This window comes from Cygnus atratus, chromosome 2 (assembly GCF_013377495.2).
Source record: "Cygnus atratus isolate AKBS03 ecotype Queensland, Australia chromosome 2, CAtr_DNAZoo_HiC_assembly, whole genome shotgun sequence".
Taxonomy (NCBI): Eukaryota; Metazoa; Chordata; class Aves; order Anseriformes; family Anatidae; genus Cygnus; species Cygnus atratus.
The window spans coordinates 66,017,736-66,039,018 of NC_066363.1; the positions used below are offsets into that span (position 1 = coordinate 66,017,736).

The 21,283-nt window shown below is 44.1% G+C and overlaps 1 protein-coding gene and 2 non-coding genes across 3 annotated transcripts; all 3 read right to left on the reverse strand.

Annotated features, from left to right (window-relative positions):
* Positions 1-4,500: 4,500 nt before the first annotated feature.
* Positions 4,501-9,274, reverse strand: LOC118259390 (40S ribosomal protein SA). Its single transcript, XM_035568878.2, has 7 exons — positions 9,163-9,274; positions 8,762-8,929; positions 8,073-8,191; positions 6,429-6,674; positions 5,441-5,569; positions 5,052-5,220; positions 4,501-4,641 (listed from the first exon to the last, which is right to left on the reverse strand). Exons 2-7 carry the CDS (start codon positions 8,892-8,894, stop codon positions 4,547-4,549), a joined length of 891 nt encoding a protein of 296 aa, XP_035424771.1. The 5' UTR covers positions 8,895-8,929; positions 9,163-9,274; the 3' UTR covers positions 4,501-4,546.
* LOC118259399 (small nucleolar RNA SNORA62/SNORA6 family) lies at positions 6,101-6,254 on the reverse strand. The gene has a single exon (XR_004782022.1). It is a non-coding gene; the product is annotated as a small nucleolar RNA SNORA62/SNORA6 family (small nucleolar RNA).
* On the reverse strand, positions 7,278-7,437 carry LOC118259398 (small nucleolar RNA SNORA62/SNORA6 family). The gene has a single exon (XR_004782021.1). It is a non-coding gene; the product is annotated as a small nucleolar RNA SNORA62/SNORA6 family (small nucleolar RNA).
* Positions 9,275-21,283: the final 12,009 nt, after the last annotated feature.

Genomic DNA, 21,283 nt, shown 5'->3' on the forward strand with positions numbered 1-21,283 from the left:
TGCTCTCATGTCTCCCCTGAACTTTCTCTTCTCTGGGCCGAACAACCCCAACTCCCTCAGCCTGTCCCCGTAGGAGAGGTGCTCCAGCCCCTTGATCACCTTCATGGCCCTTCTCTGGACTCGTTCCAATACATCCACGTCCTTTTTGTGCTGGGGGCCCCAGAGCTGAATGCAGTCCTCCAGATGGGGTCTCACAAGAGCAGAGTAGAGGGGCACAATCACCTCTCTCACCCTGCTGGCCACGCTTCTTTTGATGTAGCTCAGGACACGGTTGGCTTCCTGGGCTGCAAACGCACAGTGCTGCTTCATTTTCATCTTCTCATCAGCAAACACCCCCAGATCCTTCTCCTCAGGCCACTCTCAATACATTCTCTTCCCAGCCTGTGTTTGTGCTTGGGATTGTCCCAACCCAGATGCAGGACATTGTACTTGGCCTTGTTGAACTTCATGAGGTTCACACAGGCCCACCTCTCAAGCTTGTCCAGGTCCCTCTGGATAGCATCCCTTCCCTCCAGTGTGTCAACCACACCACACAGCTCGATGTCATCAGCAGACTTGCTGAGGGAGCACTTGATCCCACCATCCATGTCACCAACAAAGGATTTAACAGTGTCGGCCCCAGTAGTAACCCCTGGGGAACACCAATCATTACTGATCTCCACTTGGACATTGAGCCATTGACTGCAACTCTTTAAGTGAGAAGAACTGTAGGACAGGTGCCATAGCTCCTAACCATAGCTACTATGTGAAATGTGGGAAGTGCAGCCCTCTCTGCCTCCTGTCCCAAGAGTCTAACTGGGCAGCACTGAGCTTTGTTCTAGCTGAGTGCAGAGCACAGCACTGTATGGGACTGCTGCAGGGAAAGTTAACTCCATCCCAGCCAGATCCAGTACAGTGACAAGTTCAGCTCAGGCTGCTAAGAAAGCATGAAAGCTACAGTTTACAGAATACACAGGTCAACTAAGGTCAACACTGCTATCAAAAGTTATTCACCAAACGTGCTTGTAGCTATACTGTCAGCAAAGCAAATAGGGTGAAGTAAGGAGATTCACATCAAATACAAAAGGACTGTTTCCAACAAACTGATGGCACTACACAGGTAAGTTCACATTTTTTCCAATGTCCTCGGTACGTGTTCAAGTGCATTTTCTGGAAAATACATTCTAAAGTGAAGTGCAGCTGGGTACCTAAGAACCAGAGACTTCCTGAAGATGCCAGCAACAAGGGCAAAAGCAAGGAAGTATAACAGCGACTGACTGTCTGAAAAGGAGAAATTAGTCTGGGAAAGGTACAATTTTGAGAGACTAGGAAATACCATTCTCTATTTGCTGTCTCAGGCGAAACACAGAAATTAACATCATCTCTTGGTTGCTCTAAAGAGGTGGTGTCCTACGCTCTCTTATGTCTCTTTTGATAGGAAAAGGACTACTAGTCTACTTAAAATGGAGCACTTCAGTCTCAGAACTTCCTGTGTTGCACAACTTTTTCTTTCCTTCAGGATTTCCTAAACCAGTTGAACCCTTGCTGCGGATGCCTGGCTGTCTCCAAATTCTGTGATGTGGATCATCTAAGCGAGATTTTGTTCTTTACTCATTTGGGCCCCCTCATGGGGTTTGGTCTCTTCTGAGATTGGTTTTTTTAATTAGACCCTTTGACATCAGTTTGGCAGCCTATTTCTGGAATTGGTAACAGTAATTTTATGAAGTATATATACACACGTATATGTCCGTAATCTGCCATAAGTATAGTCTTGATAAGTATAACATATCATAAGCATATTAACCATTACAGTATTGATATCTGCAATCCATAGGTATATTTACTGCTATAATGATATAGAGAAGTTTGTTGAATCTAGAGTACTAATGTAAATTTTAGAGTACTAATGTAAATTTGCTGCTAGAATAGTGATTTTTTTTCCCTGCATCTAGTTGCCTTCCTACTTCTGCTAATCGCTGCTACTATTGATTAGCGCTATTCCATCAATTTCCACAATATATATACATATATTTACTTGGGTAGGACTGGGGGGGGGGGGGGCGTTGGACAGGGTGCAGGTGCCACTGCTCAGGGTCTGGCTGAGCATCCATCAGTAGGTGGTGAGCAATTGCATTGCGCATCACTTGCTGTCTTCCCCATTCCATTTGTTCAAAGGCTTGCCACTGCTCAGGACCCCATTTGAAATCCGTCTTCCGGGTCACTTGATAGAGACAGCTTACAATCAGACTCACTCAAAATAAGCATTCTTCAAAAACCCACACACCTGAGAAAGATTGTTTCCTTTTTGCTATCTGGCAGAGACATAGCTGTTAGCTTGTTCATCACATCCATTGGGATCTAAAGATGCCCATATTTTTTATTCCCCAAAACTGGATTTCCTGTCCAGATCCCCTGGTCTCACTCTGCTTAATGGCAAAACCAGCTTTTGGGAGAACTTAAGACTATTTTCTTCCCTTCCTCAAAAACTTCTGATGCGTTGCCCCACAGTGATGTCAACATAGCGCATGTGTTATGGCGCTTCACCCTCTTCCAGGGCAGTCTGCATCAAATGGTAGGGCTGTGTTTCAGGTGGACTGGACACCCCTCCAAGGGAAAGCAAATCATGGCCTGCGCTCTACTGCCAAAGGAATCAAGAAAATACACAGTAGCAGTATCAGTTGGGGTACACCACTTGGTTTCCTTTGACTCCAGTTCTTAATGAAGTTCTGGCATGTCTGACACAAGAGCACTCAGCAGTGGTATGACTTAATTCAGGCCACAATAGTTCACTTTTAGTCTCCACTCAGCTGTTTGCTCACACCCCCACCACAGTGGGATGGGGGACAAAACTGAGAAGTGTAAGAACTCCTGGGTTGAGATAAGCACAGTTTAATAAGAGGGAAGAAAAAACAATTACAAAGAGTAAACAAAGCAAGTGATACACAATGCAATTGTTCATCACCTACTGACCAATGCCTAGTCAGTCCCCAAGCAAAAGCACACACACACACACACCAACTCTACCAGTTCTATTGTTCAGCACAACACCATACCATGGGACATCCTTCTGGCCAGTTTGGGTCATCTATCCTGAGTATGTCCCCTCCCAGCTCCTGGTGCACCCTCACTGGCAGCACAGCATAAGAATCTGAAACATCCTTGACTTAGCGTAAGCCCTGCTCAGTATTATTTTTTTCATTCTAAATCCGAAACACCATACCAACTACTATGAAGATAATTAACTCCATCCCAACAAAAACCAGGACAGAAGGACAATAGTGGCAGTGGTATGTAGCTGAACAGATCATTCTCACCTTCTTGAAGGTGGGTTTGATTCCTACTTTTTGAGAGTCATCATGAACTTTCCTGGATTGCCATGACCTTTCAAAAATGATACAGAACAGCTTTGCAGTCACACCAGCCATCTTCTCTGCTCTCACATGCCTCCTGTTTAGTCCTGGGGACTTGAGCTAAACACCCCTCTCCACCCCCTAAACTACATTCCTTTACCTTCCTGCCCCTCTGACAGGATCAAGGAGACCTGGGTCCTCAGGCTCTTCATCTTTGCTTGAGTGCAGTAGTCCCTCAGCACAAGAGACCTCCCCTGGCCGCAGCCCTGCTGACCACAGGGTATCAGGTCAGGTTGGCAGATAGGTGCCTCCTCCCCTTCACCCCCCTGCCCCCCCCCCCCCCCCAAGGAGCCCCCAGTGCCTACCTTTTTCTTTTGCCTTCCTGCTGGAGACTCTTGGTTAAGGCTCAGGCATTTCCAGTTGTCTTCCTCAAGAAAGCAGCTTCCTCTTCTCCTGTTACCAGGGCACAATACCTGTTCTGCAATTGCAGATGCACAGGCACAAGCTTCTAGCTTTCCCCTTCACAGGAATCTCTACTCACCATTCCTCCATGTGCATTCTCTGGCCACCACTGCTTCTTTGTACCATGGGGCTTGGACTTTCTTGCCTTTGCAAGGTCTTTGAGAAGACCATATTGCTCTCCTGTCATGTTGGATGCACCAGATTCTTGCCCCTTCCCACTGCCTGCACAGAGCCCTGACTTCATGAGAGTTGCACCCCACTATCCTCTCGCTCCCCAGCCCCTCTGCACCAGCTCCCTACCAGCCTCCACTCACCACACAGCCCAACAGCAGCCCTCATCCTGTGAATCCAAGCTCCTTGATCTCCACTCCCTCAGCTGCTTGACCAGGTCATTGCAGACATCTCTGCAGACATCCTTGTGCATGCACATCCTTGTCACAGAAGCATTTGACCAGCAGCCTGGCCAGCTCACAGCTGTTAATAACACCTTCCAAATAAGTCTTGGGACACTAAATTAATAGTGCAGATAGAATTTGCACTCCTCCAGCTCCTCTGTTGGGGCTTCATCCAGCATTTGAAGATGTATTCCAAAGAACACACCTTGACCATGGACTATGATCCACACCACTCAGTATAGTATTCCACATTTCACACGCCAACAGGGAGTAGAGGAAAAAGACGCACCAAGCAGCACTCACACAAAGCAGGATGTGTATTAAACCAAACTTTATTCTCACAGTTCAGTGGTTCTAAAGTTAAGACCACTCCGTGGCAGTCCCAACCCACTCTGTTGCCTGGGCAGTGGGAGCTGCTGACCAGTCCTCAGTGGCAGGCTGGGCACTCCAGTCCTCTGCAAATGAAAGCACAACAAAATTCTCAGTGCACCCCTGCTTTTTCCACCCACTAAACCACATTACAGACTCTACCACTCTTTGTGCATGCAAGTGGAAGTACACATGGCAACTACCCAGTGCTCTTCTCATGATCCCAAAATAGTTTATCATGGATTTCCAGGAACACTGAGCCAAGGCAGGCACCTGCATTAAGTCTGCCTTAAAAATATATACATTTAATGTCTAGAGACAGTGCTGGAAAACACTTGCATAGAGCCATCTGATGAGTTCCAAGTTTTCACTACAAAATACTGGAGATGAGACTTGCTTAAGACAGGCAAATCAGCACACCACCACTGTGCACACCCCGGCAGCTAATCACACAATGAAGACTCATTTCTTGGACATCCCCACCCCCCGAACTGACCTGTGGGGAACTGCTGGATCGGCACAGATGGGACCTGCACTCCCTCAGACCAATCTGCAACCTCAGGCTGAGGAGGAGCAGTGAATTCAGGAGCCGGGGCCGTCCATTCAGTTTGGAACTCTTCCTTCGTAACAGCTTTCTCAGCAGCAGCCTGCTCCTCCTTCTCAATCTGCAATGGAAGGGCATAGCTGACATCTCCCAGAAACATCTCACCACCCACACTACCACTCAGCAGTCAGTAAGTACCAACTGACAACAGACAATTAACTACCACCTGAAGTGTCTAGTCCATTATATTGGCAAAGTCTGTCCTCAGTGGCACAGGACCACAGGCATGAGCACAAGCAGCACACCTCATACTGGCACAATGCCTTCCACAACTCTCCTACCTCCTCAGGATCCCTGTAGAAGTACAAGTCAGGCATGACTTCCCATGGGTGTTCACGGGAGATGGTGCCACGCATGCGCAGGACCTCCCGAGCCAGCATCCACCACATCAGACCCACTGAATGGGCTCCCTGAACAGGGTAAGAAAGTTACCTTAAGATCTGCTTCAAAGCTAAGCCTTTACAAGAGGAAAAGACTAGTTTGCAACCAAGATTCTTCCTGGCAAGAGAAAGGCATTGTTTGCTAATGCCTGACAGACCCGTTACGTGCTTGGACTCAGGACATGGCAACTTTTCAAATTCACAGCACCATTTCCAGGTCTCTACGGCATTATCATAGCACTGCAGTCACCAACATCTAAATTAGCCTGATAATCAATTCTCCTGCCCAATGTCACATGTTATCAAAGACATGTTATCCAAAAGACAGGGATTATGCTCATCATTTACACTAGTACAAAGAAGTGAAGAAACTTAAACAAATGAATCTAACACATATAATCAGATTTAGCTTACATTAGCTTTGGTTAATAACAATGTTTAAATAGGGATCAAAAAGTTTCCTAATTCCCTAAACTTCACACCTTTCAAGTGGTTTCTGGCATGACAAAATTTCACATCAGTTTCACCATGAATTGACATGACTTTTCTTTCATATTAATGAACTGTGGCAAGAATGACTACCAAACTCTTCATTGGGCCAAAAAGACCCTCCGGCTGTCAGTAAGTTCTGCCAGGTTACTGTAGCACACGTCCTACACTTAAGAGCTCCTCGGCCAAAAGTTAGCCTCAGCTCCAAGCTCCAAATGTGTGCCGCGCACCTCCTCCCCCTGACCCACCTGCTGGCTTGCCAGAAACCTTAATTAGCTAATCACTTTGTGAACATTCCAGATACAACCCCAACCTTCCCCTGCAAAAAGGCATTCATCTTGCATCCCAGTGCATGTTTCATGTTTAGAGAAAGCAGCTTTCAATGCTTCAAATCAGTAACCTTATTGTTGCAGGGGATGGCAATATCCACATAGCGCAGTGGGGAGTCAGTGTTGCACAGCGCAATGGTGGGGATGTTGACGTAAGACGCCTCTGTCAGTGGCTGATGATCAGCCCGAGGGTCCGTAACAACCAGGAGTCGTGGTTCACGGAAAGCTGCCTGGATCTGATTTGTGAAGGTACCAGGGGTAAAGCGTCCAGCAATAGGAGTAGCCCCAGTGGCAGCAGCAAACTTCAGAACAGCACGCTGCAAAACAGACCACAAATGTGAAGCAGGATATTCAATTTCAAACAAACTTGTCCTGGTGTGCTGTCAGTTAACACAAATTAACTTTTCAGTTCTTGTGCAACCAAGGCTCATGCACCAATTTAAAAGCAATAAAAGCACTTAAAAATACCTACAACACCACAAAAAGGAGTTAAGATCATATCCACCAGCAATGCATGATGTCAATATACAGAACAAAAGCTTCCCCACCCTAATTTAGTTGCATGCTTTACTCCAAAATTAAGAGTCTCAAAATCAAATCATGGAAAGGGTAGATGTAAAATGGCTTTATAAAACCATCTACACTAGAAAAGACCTTCAAGATCATGTAGTCCAGCCATCAGTCTGACCTACAAAGTTCCATAACTAGACCATGCCCCTGGTCACATTGTATTGTTCTTAATCCGTAAGAAAAATCATTTTACATCCACTATTCCTACATCCATCTATTATCCAGCAGTGTAACTTCACTGACTACAGTAGAAGCTCGCTAGTAAATATACGCAGACTAACCACATCTATTAAGACCACAGTTGCAGTCACCTGCAACAGCTTTCAGTTTCCCAGGCATCAGCCAGCAGGACATGTGGCAGGGCCTACTATTAAATCCCAATCATAGAGGGAGCTCCTCTCCTGACATTAGCAAAAACCCTGCCATTTGGCTTGCTGTAGCACACTTCCGACACTTGAGAGCTCATCGGCCAGAAGCTGACCTGAGCATCAAGCTTTAACAGTGTGCAGGTCAAGTAAATAGGAACTCGTGCTTTGCTTCTGTAAATCTGTTCATCATCTTCCCCTATATTCGTGGCACCACATGGATTACTCCAAAGAAAATAAGCTCACAGGTAAACTTCAGTACCAATTAGATTTATTCGAAGGGTGCAACATATCCCCTGCTATGAAAACAGTTTTTCTGCTAAAAATCTAAAATGAGAAATTAAAAAATATATGTTACTATTTCCTGTTCAACAATAGAATTACTTCTTTGAAAACCTTTCTATCACATGCTTTTTGTCCCCAAAAAGCCATGCTGATGACTCAAGGAATGAATGGGTGACTGGGGGTGCAGAGGACTGACTACTAATACACCAGAAATCCAACAGGATATAATCAAAGGAAGATAAAAAAAACAAGTAATCAAACTCCTCACATCCTCCCCAAAACCTACGGGAACTGGGGACAGGGGGGAACCCTCCATGGAATTGTTCTACACTTCAAGCATAACACATGAAGAATGCTTCTGAAACAGTGTTGCTAGTGTCAAAGTTTGAATTTTCAACTTTTAACATCAAGCTGCCACCGGCATGCCATGATGCATGGCAATAGAGGCCTGCTCCCAGGACTGAAGGCCTTATCACCAGCAAAGAATGCCCATACCTGTCCAGTATTCCTGGAAGAGATGACGCTCACATCAGCTGGGTTCTCAATAGCAACAATGGCACGGGCTGCCAGGAGAAGTTTTTCCCAGGTCCTCTTCAGATTGATGATGTAAATACCTATGGGTGACAAAAGGATTTAGAATAACCATCAAACAAGTTTCTAAATCAAGATAGCACTCTTCTGCTAATAAATTTGTCATATGACTATTTACTTTAAAACTCTAGATAGTGGAAAGCAGTGCAAAGAAAAATCTTACCATATACATTTAAGGTAACACACTCCAGCACCTACCAGTACAGACCACGACCTGGCAAGAGTTGCAGCATTTTAACACGCTGCAGCTCAGCTTGCAACTGAGTCTTGTTAGCTCAGTGCTAACAAGAAGCAAAGATTACTACTGCAACACTAAAATCATTTTGCTACCATAGTAAAGATCTAGCAGAAATGACCATAATTGAGTACTGAATCATTTACTGAGTTCTAAAATCAGCGCTTTGTTCTAATTCTTTGAGTAACATGACTTAACTACTAAGGATTACCACACTTTTACCATACTTTTAAGGCCATCAACTACCAGGAAGCTCGAGCACTGGCACTTGCCATGTTTCATCAGCTCTGCCCACCAAATCCCTGCAGCCACCCAGACCAGCTGCACCTAACGCCTGCCTCCCACCCCAGGGCTCTACCATCGCTTTTCCTCTTGTAGATGTACTGCTCCATCTGAAAGTCAAGGTTAGTGCCTCCCAGGTGGGTCCCGGCAGCGAGGAATTTGAGGACATCCTCCTCCTTCATCTGCAAGACATCGAGACCTCCGGACATTGTGGGGTTTCCCTCGGGAAGCAACGATGGGGAACCTGCGGGCACAAGCACCGTTTCACGCACCGCACCGCACGCGCCCAGGCCGCCATCCTGGCCGCCATCTTGGCCGTCTACCCTCGGGCCCTCCCGGCGGGCCTCGACCTCTCCCGAGGGCCAGGGCCAGGCCCAAGGCCCAGCGGGGGGGGGGGGGGGGGGGGGTAAGGCACACAGAGAACCGCTGGGCCTCACTGCCCCCCGGCCGCCCCCGACCCCCAGAACCGGGACTCACGCGGCCAACGCCGTGTAGAGGCTTCGGCGGGTGCCGAAAGAAAGAGAGAGACCTAGCCGCGTGACGTCTATATATGCTCCCTGCGCCGGCCAATGGGGAGCACCGCGCCCTCAGGAAGGGCGGGGCTCCACCGGTTGCTAAGGAAGTAGGCGCCTAGCGACCGGGGGCGGCCTATTCATTGCATGGCGGGCAGGCTGCTTATGCTACCCGGAAACCGTGGGGAGAGGAGAGGGTCAGGGCAGTTAACACTGCCCTTGAGAGCGCTTTTGCTGCTGCTTCCGCAGGGTTTTCATCGCTAAAGCAGGCTGGTCAAAATCCTCACTCCAAAAAGGAGCAATGGGCCTTCTGATTTTACGACCTACCTTTTTTTTTTTTTTTTCTGAGGCAAAAGTATTCAGATAAATCGCATGGTGTTGGCTTCACTGTATCAAGCTCCTTGGGTTTTCAATTTTGTCTTTAAGCATTTCCTTCCCTTTGATAAGCACTTGAGATTGTACTTGTCGTCATGTTACTTACCATGTCTGTTATCTTTATTTGGGACAGAAACTAAAAAGGAGTTGGTTCAATAGGCAGGGGAGAATTCTCAGTCAGGTTTTGCTTTAGCACGTCAGCTGGGTGCAGCTGGCTCTTCCCGCAGCACATTCCCCTGCCTCCCTTAAAGATGGACTGAACAGCACAGGGGATGAATGGCACCTTTGTTTCTGATGGAAGTAATGCCTTGCCTGTCGTTCTGTGCAACAATTCCCCTTCCCTCATTAAAATCAGCTTGTGTTTTTCTGTTTAAAGGACAGTTCGTGTAAGATAGGGTTGGCCTTTGCCCCGCTGAGACTCATATTGATTTGCCAAGCAGTGCTCTTCCTGGTATTGCAGATGGTTTGCTGCTTGCTGAGCTCCTCCTTGCAGGTTGCCCTCAGTAATTGCTTTAGGAATACTACAAAGCTCCAAATATATCAGCAACCAGCAGATGTTTCCATCACTGTACCAGCATCTATTGATCAGCTGAATCAATAAAAGATTTGCATTATTCTACTACTGCAGTTGGGAAGTGTTTATAAGCTCCAAAAATGGTTCTCCTCGCTTGTGCAACAAAATTGTAGATTGCCACAGCTAAAGAATACTTTGTCCACTGTGTGAGGCTGCACAATTTGTCACTGCTGCACCTGCCCTCCTGTGACAAATACCTTATTGTATGGTGCCATGCTCATGGCTAGCAAACACTTTAGTGACACACTGCAGCTAAAACAGGGGGCGTGAAACATGAATTGCCTGACTGCTGTGCACGAAGCATATTGTAATACGGTCACCGCAGTGCTACAATGCGTAACATCACAGGAAATTGCCCTTCCTTCCTCAGCACGGAATAGCTTCTCATGTTATCCTGTGCAGTTTTTTTTTCCACCACCACTGTAAATGTTTTCTGAGAAGTGGTATGTAGCGAGTCTGTGCACATAGCAACCACATTTTTGAGTTGAACTTCATCTTTATGAACTTTTGAATGAGAATGATGACATTTATCACCCATTAATTTATGCTTGCTGTTGTTACAACATTATGTTACACAAGTATGTATTTTAGGATCACAGTGTGAATACTATGTTTCTAACATGAGTGTTTGAAGGGGAAAAGTATATTTAAAAAATTATAAAATTGTAAGTTGGGTGCATCCTCTTCAAAGTATGCTGTGTGTTTTTTGTTTGTTTGTTTGTTTGTTTCTAGGAGAAAATTTAAGGTTTCTTTTGAACTCTTGAAATGATGAGAAATCAAAGATTTACTTTAACACTTTAGAATTCTGCTTTCCCATTGAAAGTGAAATTCATGGTTTTATGGTTATTTGATAAATTATATTTAGCTTCTAAATTGCTTGCAGTGGGAGGCAGCCTCTAAGAGGCTACAGCATCTTTTCTACTTTCCCCTTCCTTCTCTCCTCATTAACACTAACATGGTGTTGCATGCTGTGGGAGAGTTCACTCAGCCCTGTTCTACTTTTTAAAGTACCAAGGTTGTCACTGTCTTTTAGAGAAATTACAATAAAAGTAGGTTAAACTGAAACTTGACTTACACATTCTGTTCTGCAGTGGACATTAACATGATAATTTCACATTTGAAGTTTATTGGTCTTGGGTTTTGTTTGTTTGCTTTTACAAAGGAGCAGAAAGTGGTCAGACTTCACATGCTTCATCTTTCTCCTCTTTGTTTTTTTCAGGGAGCATACAAAAGCCTGAGATTGGCATTTCTTAGAAAAAAGAAAAGAAGTGATATTTACTTTGTTATGCTTGTGTAAATCATTGTCATTGTCCAGATCTAGCTACATTTCTGGATTAGGCTGGCACTATTGCCAGTGTCTTCTGCAAGTGATAGTCAATGTTTGTGCCTTTCTAATAAGAATGCTCCTTTAGTTTTCTCTCATCTACTTCAACCTAATACAACTATAGCAGCATGACTGGGCACTGAAGCTCCTGATAACCCTTTTGCAATGACTGCACACTGAGTCATTCTGGAGGAGATTATCTAAATTGCAGGTTCGAACACCATTTCCCATATATTCTTCAATTTATGTAAAATGAAAACTTCCTGTTTTAGTGAGCAGCAATTTGTTTATTTATTGTCAATCATTTCATCATGCAGAGCTCCAATCTGCAGGTCAGGAGCTGGCACTCATGCTGTACTTTCTCCTTTCTGTATGCTTGTTAGATGATCGTAATTAGCAAAATTACCAGATTATACTATTTTTAGGAGAATAATTCACACATTTGCCACATGGTGGTGACAAAGTTAAGTAAAACAAAACTCAAAAGATAGTTAAATGACCTCTCCCTAAGTAAGAATATGAACCTTTACACAGGTGCTTTACAGATAACAGACTTTTATCAAACTTTGACAAATGAGAAGTGACCGTTTGAGGCTATGTACATGTATCTCCTACCATGAACGATATTGGCTGGGAGGGAGGGAGGTGTTACTGTGGTGTGTGCAATCCATTTACTTCAGAGAAATCTTTGGGTCAATAATACTATTATTAATAATTAATAAATGTATTAAATTAAGTGTAGTTGAACGTAATGATTGGAAGTTTAATAACAAATATTACAGTAAATGTGATGTTATCAAAGGAATAATGCCAGTAAGCATCCCAGACTTCTCTGCAATCTCTAACACAGCATTTTCGTGTAGTTATACCTTGCACCTTTTTTGGTGGACAAGCTCTTCTGTCTGGAAGAGCTCATGCTCTATAGCCTGAGAGGCCTTGGAAAGGTCATACTAAAGCTTGACAGTGGAGTATTTTTAATTATCATCTTAAGCAACCTGAAAGTTTATTTTTAGCTGCATGCCTAGACACTTTAAAATAAGTCTCCATCACTAATGGACATGTCCCTCAAGTGTACCTGTCTTAGCATGTATTTTATATCATGTCTCTCCTGTCACCATTCACACTAAACTTTGTTACATAATTATATGCAGAGCATGACAGATATTGCTTTTTAAAAATTGAGTTAGCTTCAAAATATTCCTTTTGAGAGTGAAACTTCCCACAGTCTAGTCACCTGATCTGATTACAAAGATATTGAAGCTGATATTAAACATAATCAGTTTGACTGTAAAGGATAAAGATGTTCCTATTTCTGTTACACCAACTTAATTTTAAAAGCAACCTTTTCTGAAACTAGGCCCTGAGCTAGTTCAACCACAGTTGTTTATGTGCAGTTGTTGAACACTGTGGCTTGGTGGTATACAAGGTGGACTTGCTGTTCATTCTTGCAGAAGGGTGGCACTATAAATATATTATAATAGTTTTAGTATTAATAGTATTAATAATATTAATACTAATAGTTAATTAATTATATATAATTTTATATATTATGTAATACATTAATATATTATATAATTATATATTAATTATATATTAATATATTGATATTAATAATTATATAGTATATTCATATGTTATATAATATATTAATTATATAATTAACACTATTGATTATAATAGTATTAATTAATTTAGTTTTTAATAGTATAATATATTATAATAGTTTTGCCAATCTATAAAAATACACTTGCTGTAGTTGTGAAGTATTCTCAGCCTTCCAAAAAGCTGTTACCTTGGAGTTTCTGGGACTTACAGACTGATCCCTGTACATACGTTCCTCAGAGCACGTGTACCTGGTCAGGTCTGTCTGCAGGGTGTGAACTCAGGACTCCTATAGAAAGAGTTTAAAACAGATCTAATGGGTAAATGGATGTCAGAAATGCAGACAAATGCATTAAAATGGCAGTAGGAAATAAGTAACAGTAGCACAGAGTTCATTGAGGAAGAATTTGTAAATTTTTTTTAGAATAAAACTGTGAATAAATCAAAAGATTTCAAATACGGTAGGAAATAGTAGCCCACTGGTCAGTTTATATTAGATAAAACTGCATTAAAAGCTTTCACAGAGTGTTGTGAGCATGAATCTCTAGATTTAATTTCGTAAGAAATTGTCCTTACCACCCTTATGTGCACCAGAGCTTTCCCCCACTTCTGCTTTCGTGTGTTTGAGAATAGGTTATATTCATTTTGCTCTTCTCCCAGCCACGTTCTCTTCCTCCAACCACCCATTTCTCTCTCTTGACCCTTATTTTTTACGTGACGGTCATAATCCCGTGCCAGTGTCACATGGATTAGAGCAATCTCCCTGATTCCTCCCTTTCACCTCCCCTCCCTCACAGCACCCGCCAGCACCACGCTTCCCCCCCCCCCCCGTGCTGGGGGTGAGTGGGCAGGGCTGGGACCAGGCTCCAGGGCCTGGTTGGGACCAGGCTGGAACTGCCATAACCCCCATAATTGCCATAACCGCTGCCCAGTGTCCGGCAGCAGGTGTAGGGCCAGATGTCAGCACTGCCAGTTGGGGTGTTGGGGGCGTCGCTCAGCTCCTTTCTTCAGCATCTATCCGTGAAACCAGACCACAGTGGGGGCAAAAAGCTTGAGGCCTCGTCAGTGCTACGTGTAAAGTTGTAAGGGGTGTGATGGCTAGTAGAAAATAATATGGCAACTGATGCAGTTAAAATGGCTTTTTTTTTTTTTTTTTGTGAATTTCAGAAATACATGGGAGATTGCATGTGAAACGTTCCTGAAATGAACTGTGTCATTTTCCTCTGCTGAGAACAACTCTAACCTGGTCTGTTAATGTTCTACTAAAAAAAAAAAAAAAAAAAAAAAAGTATTAAAAAGTATTTCTTTTATATATACATTTTTATAAGGTATAAAATATATTAACAACTGCTGTTTTTTTGAGAACTGGTCCCAAGAGAGTTTAAAATTGTTCTAGTCAGTTTTGGTTACGTGTGAAGTCTGAGCAGCGCAGTGCAGTAAGATCTCTTGGAGGCTTTTGCAGTGTGACTGTTTCAGAAACACAGAGGTGGAGGACATCTGTATAATTTGTACTATATATATGCAGTATAGAGAGTCTGCAGAACTTCAGCTCTTACTCTTTGTATGTCAATTTTTGTTTATAGAAATTACATACCTTCCGCATAAGTCCTTTGTAGTAAAACCACTGCTTGTGCATTCAAAGGTTTAGCAATTATGATTTAACACACAGTAAAATCTGTGAAAACCAGGAAAGTAAGAGGTACAGAGAAACATCAAATACCATATCTGGAAATGGGGTATGCCTCCAGCAGCAACTTTAATACTCCTTCAACAGTTCCGTAATAGGGGAGAAACACAACAATTACTATAGCTCTATGAGCAACAGCAGTCTTGCACTCAACCACCTAACCTCTCTATCTAGCAACAACTAAAATATAAACAGTAAGTCTGCAGTATAAGAAAGCTCTCTAGAATACAGTGATTTTAAATGATGCTACAAAATATATTACTGGGAGAAACCTTTTTAACCTAATGAAACTTGATTTAAAAAACAAAAATGCAAAGCTGTACTTCAGGCTAAATATTAAATGTAAAACTTGCTCATAGTGTTGGTAATAGAAGATGAAATATACAATATTGCTTAATATGTGTTACATTTGCGACGTACTGTTCCGGGGCTGCGCTTGGAAGATACAAAATATATGTGCAAGGATAGCATGAGAGAATGCACCGATTCATGATGAGGAGTAAGGAGGAGGACTAAAAGAATGCCCAATTTGCAAGACATCTAGATAACTGGGGCCTCTCGGACTCCGGGAACTGGATCAAACCAACCTTGTGGTTTGGACTGAGACCAAGGGCTCAGAGAGCATGCGTAAGAAGAAAAGGTTAAAAAGTTCAACTCTAATGAAGACATCTTACTTCATCCCGATGACCACCTGGACGACCACCAGAGAGTAATATGCAAGCGCAGAAGGACTGATAAGATAATTAGCATACAAAGCGGGGCTAGGCAGAGCTAGGAAATGAATATGCATAGATGTGTTGTGAAACTTAATGCATATGTAATATTTTAGGAGACAAAAGAGAACTGAGTCCGAACAAATCGGACGAAGTTAGATTTGGGCAGGCATGCCCCTAACTTCCGGCGCCTAATAAAGCACCTTCATATAATCACTTTGTGGATTATGTGTCTTCATGAATGCTAACAATAGTGTATTTGGAGGTGACTGAAATGCTTTGAAATTCTGATGCACAATATTTCTGAAGGGTTACACAAACAGAAAAGCATCATTGTTTGGTCAGGTGAACAAAGGCATCAGTTTTGGCTTCCAAATACTTGCTTGTTTATGAAGGGCTGTCTGTTTCAAAGGTGTCATTGACTCAAGATGCAGAAATTTGAAGCAGAGAAAATATGCCCTGTATTCACATGTGTTGATGTGCTGAAAACCCAGCCAACAAATGCAGCAGTTTTCACAGAATGGTGCAAAGAAGGAGGCCTCAGCTAAATTCTTGCTGGTATAAGCAGTTTTGTTAAAGCAGGGAAAGAACAGCTTTTCTAGTCCACAGAAGTGTTGTGCTTGTTGCTGTTTAAACTGACCTCCAGCTCTTGTTCATAACCTGCTTTAAGTCAGCTCTGCATGTTTCTCATGTGACAGAGAATGAAACTCAGCTTGGTTGCTGCAGTTAATTTTCTCCTTCACCAGCTGGTGCATTCTCTCATAAGGGTAACGTCTTCATAAGCTAGTACAGGCTGTTCTAATAAAATCCAGTGGAGCTGTTCTTCACTTTGATTTTCTTGTGTGTCAGGATGAGCAGACAACTTATGTACAGTTGTATGTTGTTTTTTGTGCAGAGCTACAATGCAGGAAGGATCTGTAGCCAGATGCCAGTGGGAGGAAGATGACACACCAGCTGGATGGTGAGTTCTGAAACTAAGTCATGAAATACTGCAGTGGTTCAGGAGAAGTGGCAGACTCTACCAAGGGGAAAGCAAACTATGCTTACAGCATTACAGAGCACACCGAACCCTAATTGTGGTTTTAAGATGTATTTATACTCAGTTACTCTAGATTGTGAGAGTTTGTAACAGAATGCCACTGGTGCTGGATTATTTCCCATTAAACCTAGGCCTAATTCAGGTCTTTTTTACAATCTCAAAATGAATGTTATCAGTGTACTGATCAGATGTGCTAATGTGATGATTTTTCTCTCTCTCGATAGATTGGTTTATCAGGCAAGGCTGAAATGGCACACCTGGGAAGATGGAATATGGGCCATACTAAGCATGTTTGCAGGTGATGCTAAATTAGGAGAAGCTGTTGACTCCTCTGAGGGCAGAGAAGCCTTGCAGAGAGGTCTTGATAGGTTATAGTACTGGACACTTGCCAGTTGTATGAGATTTACCAAGAGCAAGTGCCAAATTCTGCACCTGGGATGGGATGATCCTGGATATATGCACAGACTGGAGGATGAGAGGCTGGAGAGCAGCCCTGCAGAGAGGAATCTGTGGGCTCTGGTCAACAGCAAAATTAATATGAGTCAACAGTGTGCTCTGCAAGCCAAATGGCCAACAGTACCCTGGAATGCATCAGGCACAGCATTGCTAGCTGGTTGAGGGAAGTGATTGTCCCACTCTGCTCTGCACTGGTGCAGCCTCACCTTGAGTACTGTGTGTAGTTTGGGGCGCCACAATATAAGAAGAATGTAAAACTACTATTGTCCAAAGGTGAAGGGATGCACAACACGGATTCCTGATGGCTCTTGAACATGAGACCTCTATTGCCAATTTTCACCACTACATATACTTTCCCCATAGCCCCACGTGCTGTCCACGCGCCCGAATCTGTCTCACAGTTGGTTAGAGACCCTCTGACATGCGCCTTGAGCCAGCCAGCAATTGGCCACTGCCCAAAGCTCATCTTTACCACTGTAGCCAATTTACTTTATCTCGACCTTGTTCAAGTTTTTGGTTCTACCGCTGTTTTCCTCATTATCTCTAACTCAGGGACGTGTGAAACAGCACAAAGCTCCCTGCGAATTCCTTTCCCACAATTCCCCCTTTTTATTTTCAATCAACCAAACGCTTTCTATAGATTTTTCTATCAATCGCCGCAGACACTGCAATAAGCAAGGTACAATAAGCAACAGGGTGAAAATCACATGCAGAATTACGATTGTAAAGTAGCGTGCCTACTAGAATCTACATCAGTCAACAAGCCACTAAGCACTAGGGATGTTGCTTCGCAACGATGCTGTTTCTCACTCGCACAGCACAATCACACAATCACGCAAAGAGGCCTCTTGCACTTCTCATTCATACCACAAGAAAATATCACTTAAAATAATTTGTCCGCGGCTTCAGGAGGTCCTTGTCTACTCCCGTGGTGAGTGGCCGAGAGTGGAGACCTCTCCAAGGAAAAATGCTCGGGGTGCACCTAGGGGCGTCCATTCCACAGTTGATCCCACAGCCGAGCAGAGCGGCTCCTGGCGCAAGGAAGGATGCTCTTATAATTTGTATAATGACAGCAAAGAGATGCATTGCAATAAGGAGCAGGTGTGGCGTGTTTTGTTTTTTTTTTTTTTTTGAGCAATTAAACCTTACACATGCTGTTGCTGTTACACATCTCAGGATATCTAATTCCTGTGGCTCTAGGGGCGCTTGCGATAAGTAGACAGTCCAGTCTTTGTTATCCGCCAGGTTCCTCACCAGACATGTCGTAGATAGGTCGTTTCATTGGCTCCACCAGATCCAGGAACCTCCTCCCATCTGACCTTTAGTGCACTGCTGTATTAACCAGCTCCAGATTATCACCGAACGGGTCACCCACAATTCCCCCTTTTTTTTGTTCCCACTAGCCAAACTGTGCGTATTGATTTTTGCAGGCATTGCAACAGGCATGGCACGACTGCTAGGATTGCGACAAATGCGATAAGTGGGATAAGTGCTCCTTTTATCAGCTCCATCAACCACCCAGTTATTCCTAACCCCTTTAACCATTAATCTAATCCCAGCGAGCCCGTTGTTAGCTTGTCGGATAGTTCATTCAGCTTTTTCAGCTGTTGAAACACTGTCTGGGAGTTATCGCTCAGGTTCATACAACACATACCCTCAAATTCCTCACACCCATGGCCTTGGGCTAATAGCAAAAAGTCAATAGCGGCCCTGTTTTGCAAAGTAGCGTGTCAAATAGAATCAGTATCTGCCAAGAGCGCACTTAGCGCAGCAGACTTAGCGTTGTTTTGTTTGGCAAGCCAGCACCCTAATTTATTGAGTGTTGTCAGAGCTTGGGCGGCCACAACACCGTGTGTAAGGAAGGAGGCTACGATAACCTTATCAGCCTTCCAGAAATCAAGATTGTCCTTGCAGTCTTTCTGGTAGTGATTGACCGCTCGTCTCGTCCGCCTATGGAGCTTCGTGATATTCAAGATCATAGACATATTAGGCGTCAACAAAGTTAAACGCCCCATGGTGCAAAGTCCTCCCGCAATATGTGAGGGGACACCCTGCCAGGCCTGGTCACCGCAAGCAAGGAACACCCTGGCTGGCAAGGCCAGTGGTGCGTTTGAGGACCTAGATATGTTAGGGGTGGTATAATTGCACCATTTAGATTCATTCTGGTACACAGATAGGCTGGTCGTGATGTTAACCGCAGCGATATTTTTCCCAGTATAATTGAACTTTAAGCAGGCAAGCGCATTAACACTTCCCAAGATATCTAGCTCCTGAGACTCCAACGGGGCTATCGGTAATTGGACCACCCAACCATCCCAGTTGTTCATTGCCTCTCTGGAGGCATTTCCTGTATCTGAGAGGTTCCACCCCCCCACAAGGTGTGGCCCTGTCGATGTGCTGCTAACCAAATTTGTCAGATCCTTGTCTTCCAGCGGAATCCCGACCAGGCAGGTTGTGAACGGATTTCTTGCGCTGGCCATAGACAGACACATATGGTTTTGTCCGGTCATGTTGGCGAGGGTGACCCAGATGTTTCGTCTGGGCTGGATTGAGACCCAGGAGGTGCCAAAGCTGCAGAGGCAGACGAGGATGATGGTCCCAACCATGGTCGCACACCATGCGCCGGCACCCATCATGGTCCTTGCCCTGTGTAAACACAAGCGTACCCTCGCCCCCAAGTTATTAAGGGATATGGTCCTTCGCACCCCCCAGTATCCAGATTTCTCATCATAACCATCGCTTTTCCTGTTGGAACGGACGTTAGGCCTGATTCCATTGATTTACAATGCTTAATTATAGGTGGTATTTCTTCGTATTGAAAAGGTAGTGTCAAATGATTTATGACATATACCACTTTGTTCAATCTATTCTGTGGGGTCTCCTGTGTCTCCCCCTTTTTCTGTTTTGCCAGTAAGTCCTTTAATGTGCGGTGAACACGTTCTACTATTGCTTGTCCTGTGGGTGAGTGTGGGATGCCTGTCTTGTGGGTGATACCCCAGGTATGGAAAAAAAGTCGCATAGAGCGGCTTGCATAAGCCAGGCCATTATCAGTTTTTATTTCTTTAGGGATTGCGAGGGTGGCGAAGGCTGCACGGAAATGCAACTGTATGTGACGGCTTGTTTCGCCCGTCATCGCAGAGGCCCAGAGTGTGTGCGGAAAAGAATCTACAGACACGTGAACATATTTTAGCCTCCCAAACTTGGGAACGTGAGTAACGTCAGTTTGCCAAAGCTGAAGAGAAGAGAGGCCCCTAGGATTAACTGTAGTCGGTGGGCCTGGTCGTTGTTGACAATCTGGGCAGGTCTGTACTATGAGCTTAGCACCTCCTATGGGGATGGCAAACTGTTTGGACAATGCTTTTGCTGCCTGGTGGAAGAATTGATGTGATAAACGAGCCTGGGACAATGTATTTGGCACTGGGACTTGCAATGCAATGTTAGTCAATTGATCGGCCCGGGCATTTCCTTCTGCAAAGAATCCCGGGAGTGTCGTATGACTTCTAATGTGGATCACGCAATACGGGTGGGTACGGTGCTCTACAAGAAATAATAACTCTTTAAATTTTAAAGATAGCGCCTTGTTCTGGATGTGTTTGATCTGAGATCTTTCAATTCGTTGTGCCACTCCTACTGCATAATGTGAATCAGAGACAATATTTAGTGGAACCTGGTCCCATTGCTTGAATGCCATTACTACCGCATGTAATTCTACTATCTGAGGGGAGCTCTGTATTGTTTCTATCACACGTTGCCAGTGGCCTCCTTGTTCCCACATGACTACAGCTTTTCCCATTCTCCCTGACCCGTCTGTGAATACTGTTTGTCCTTGGACTGGGTGCCATCGATATAGCGGCTTGTCCTCAATGTGTACATTATTATAAAAGGTAAGCATTTTGTGAGACGGGAGATGTATATCAAGTTGACCATTGAAACCCAAAAGGGCTGATTGTAGCTCTAAGCTATTCTGGAGGCACCAATCAAGATAGTTTTTAACTATCGGAATGATAATGGATTTTGGCTCTTCTCCGGCCATTTCTATAATTCGTTCTCTACCCTTCCTAATCAAATCTGAAAACATTTCAATGCAGGTGGCAAGTGTCTTTGTTGGTTGGTGGGGTAGAAACACCCATTCTAATAGCAGCAACGGGTCTGTTGCGTTGGAGTCCCATTGTGCAATAATAGCTAAAGGTTGTGGATTCTGGTTGCATATGTAGAGCTGAATGGGTGAAATTTCTGCTCGCCGCTGGCATTCTTGGGCAGAGATCGTCTCCTCTATACGGTTTAGTGCCGCCCTGGCTTCATTAGTCAGCCGGCGG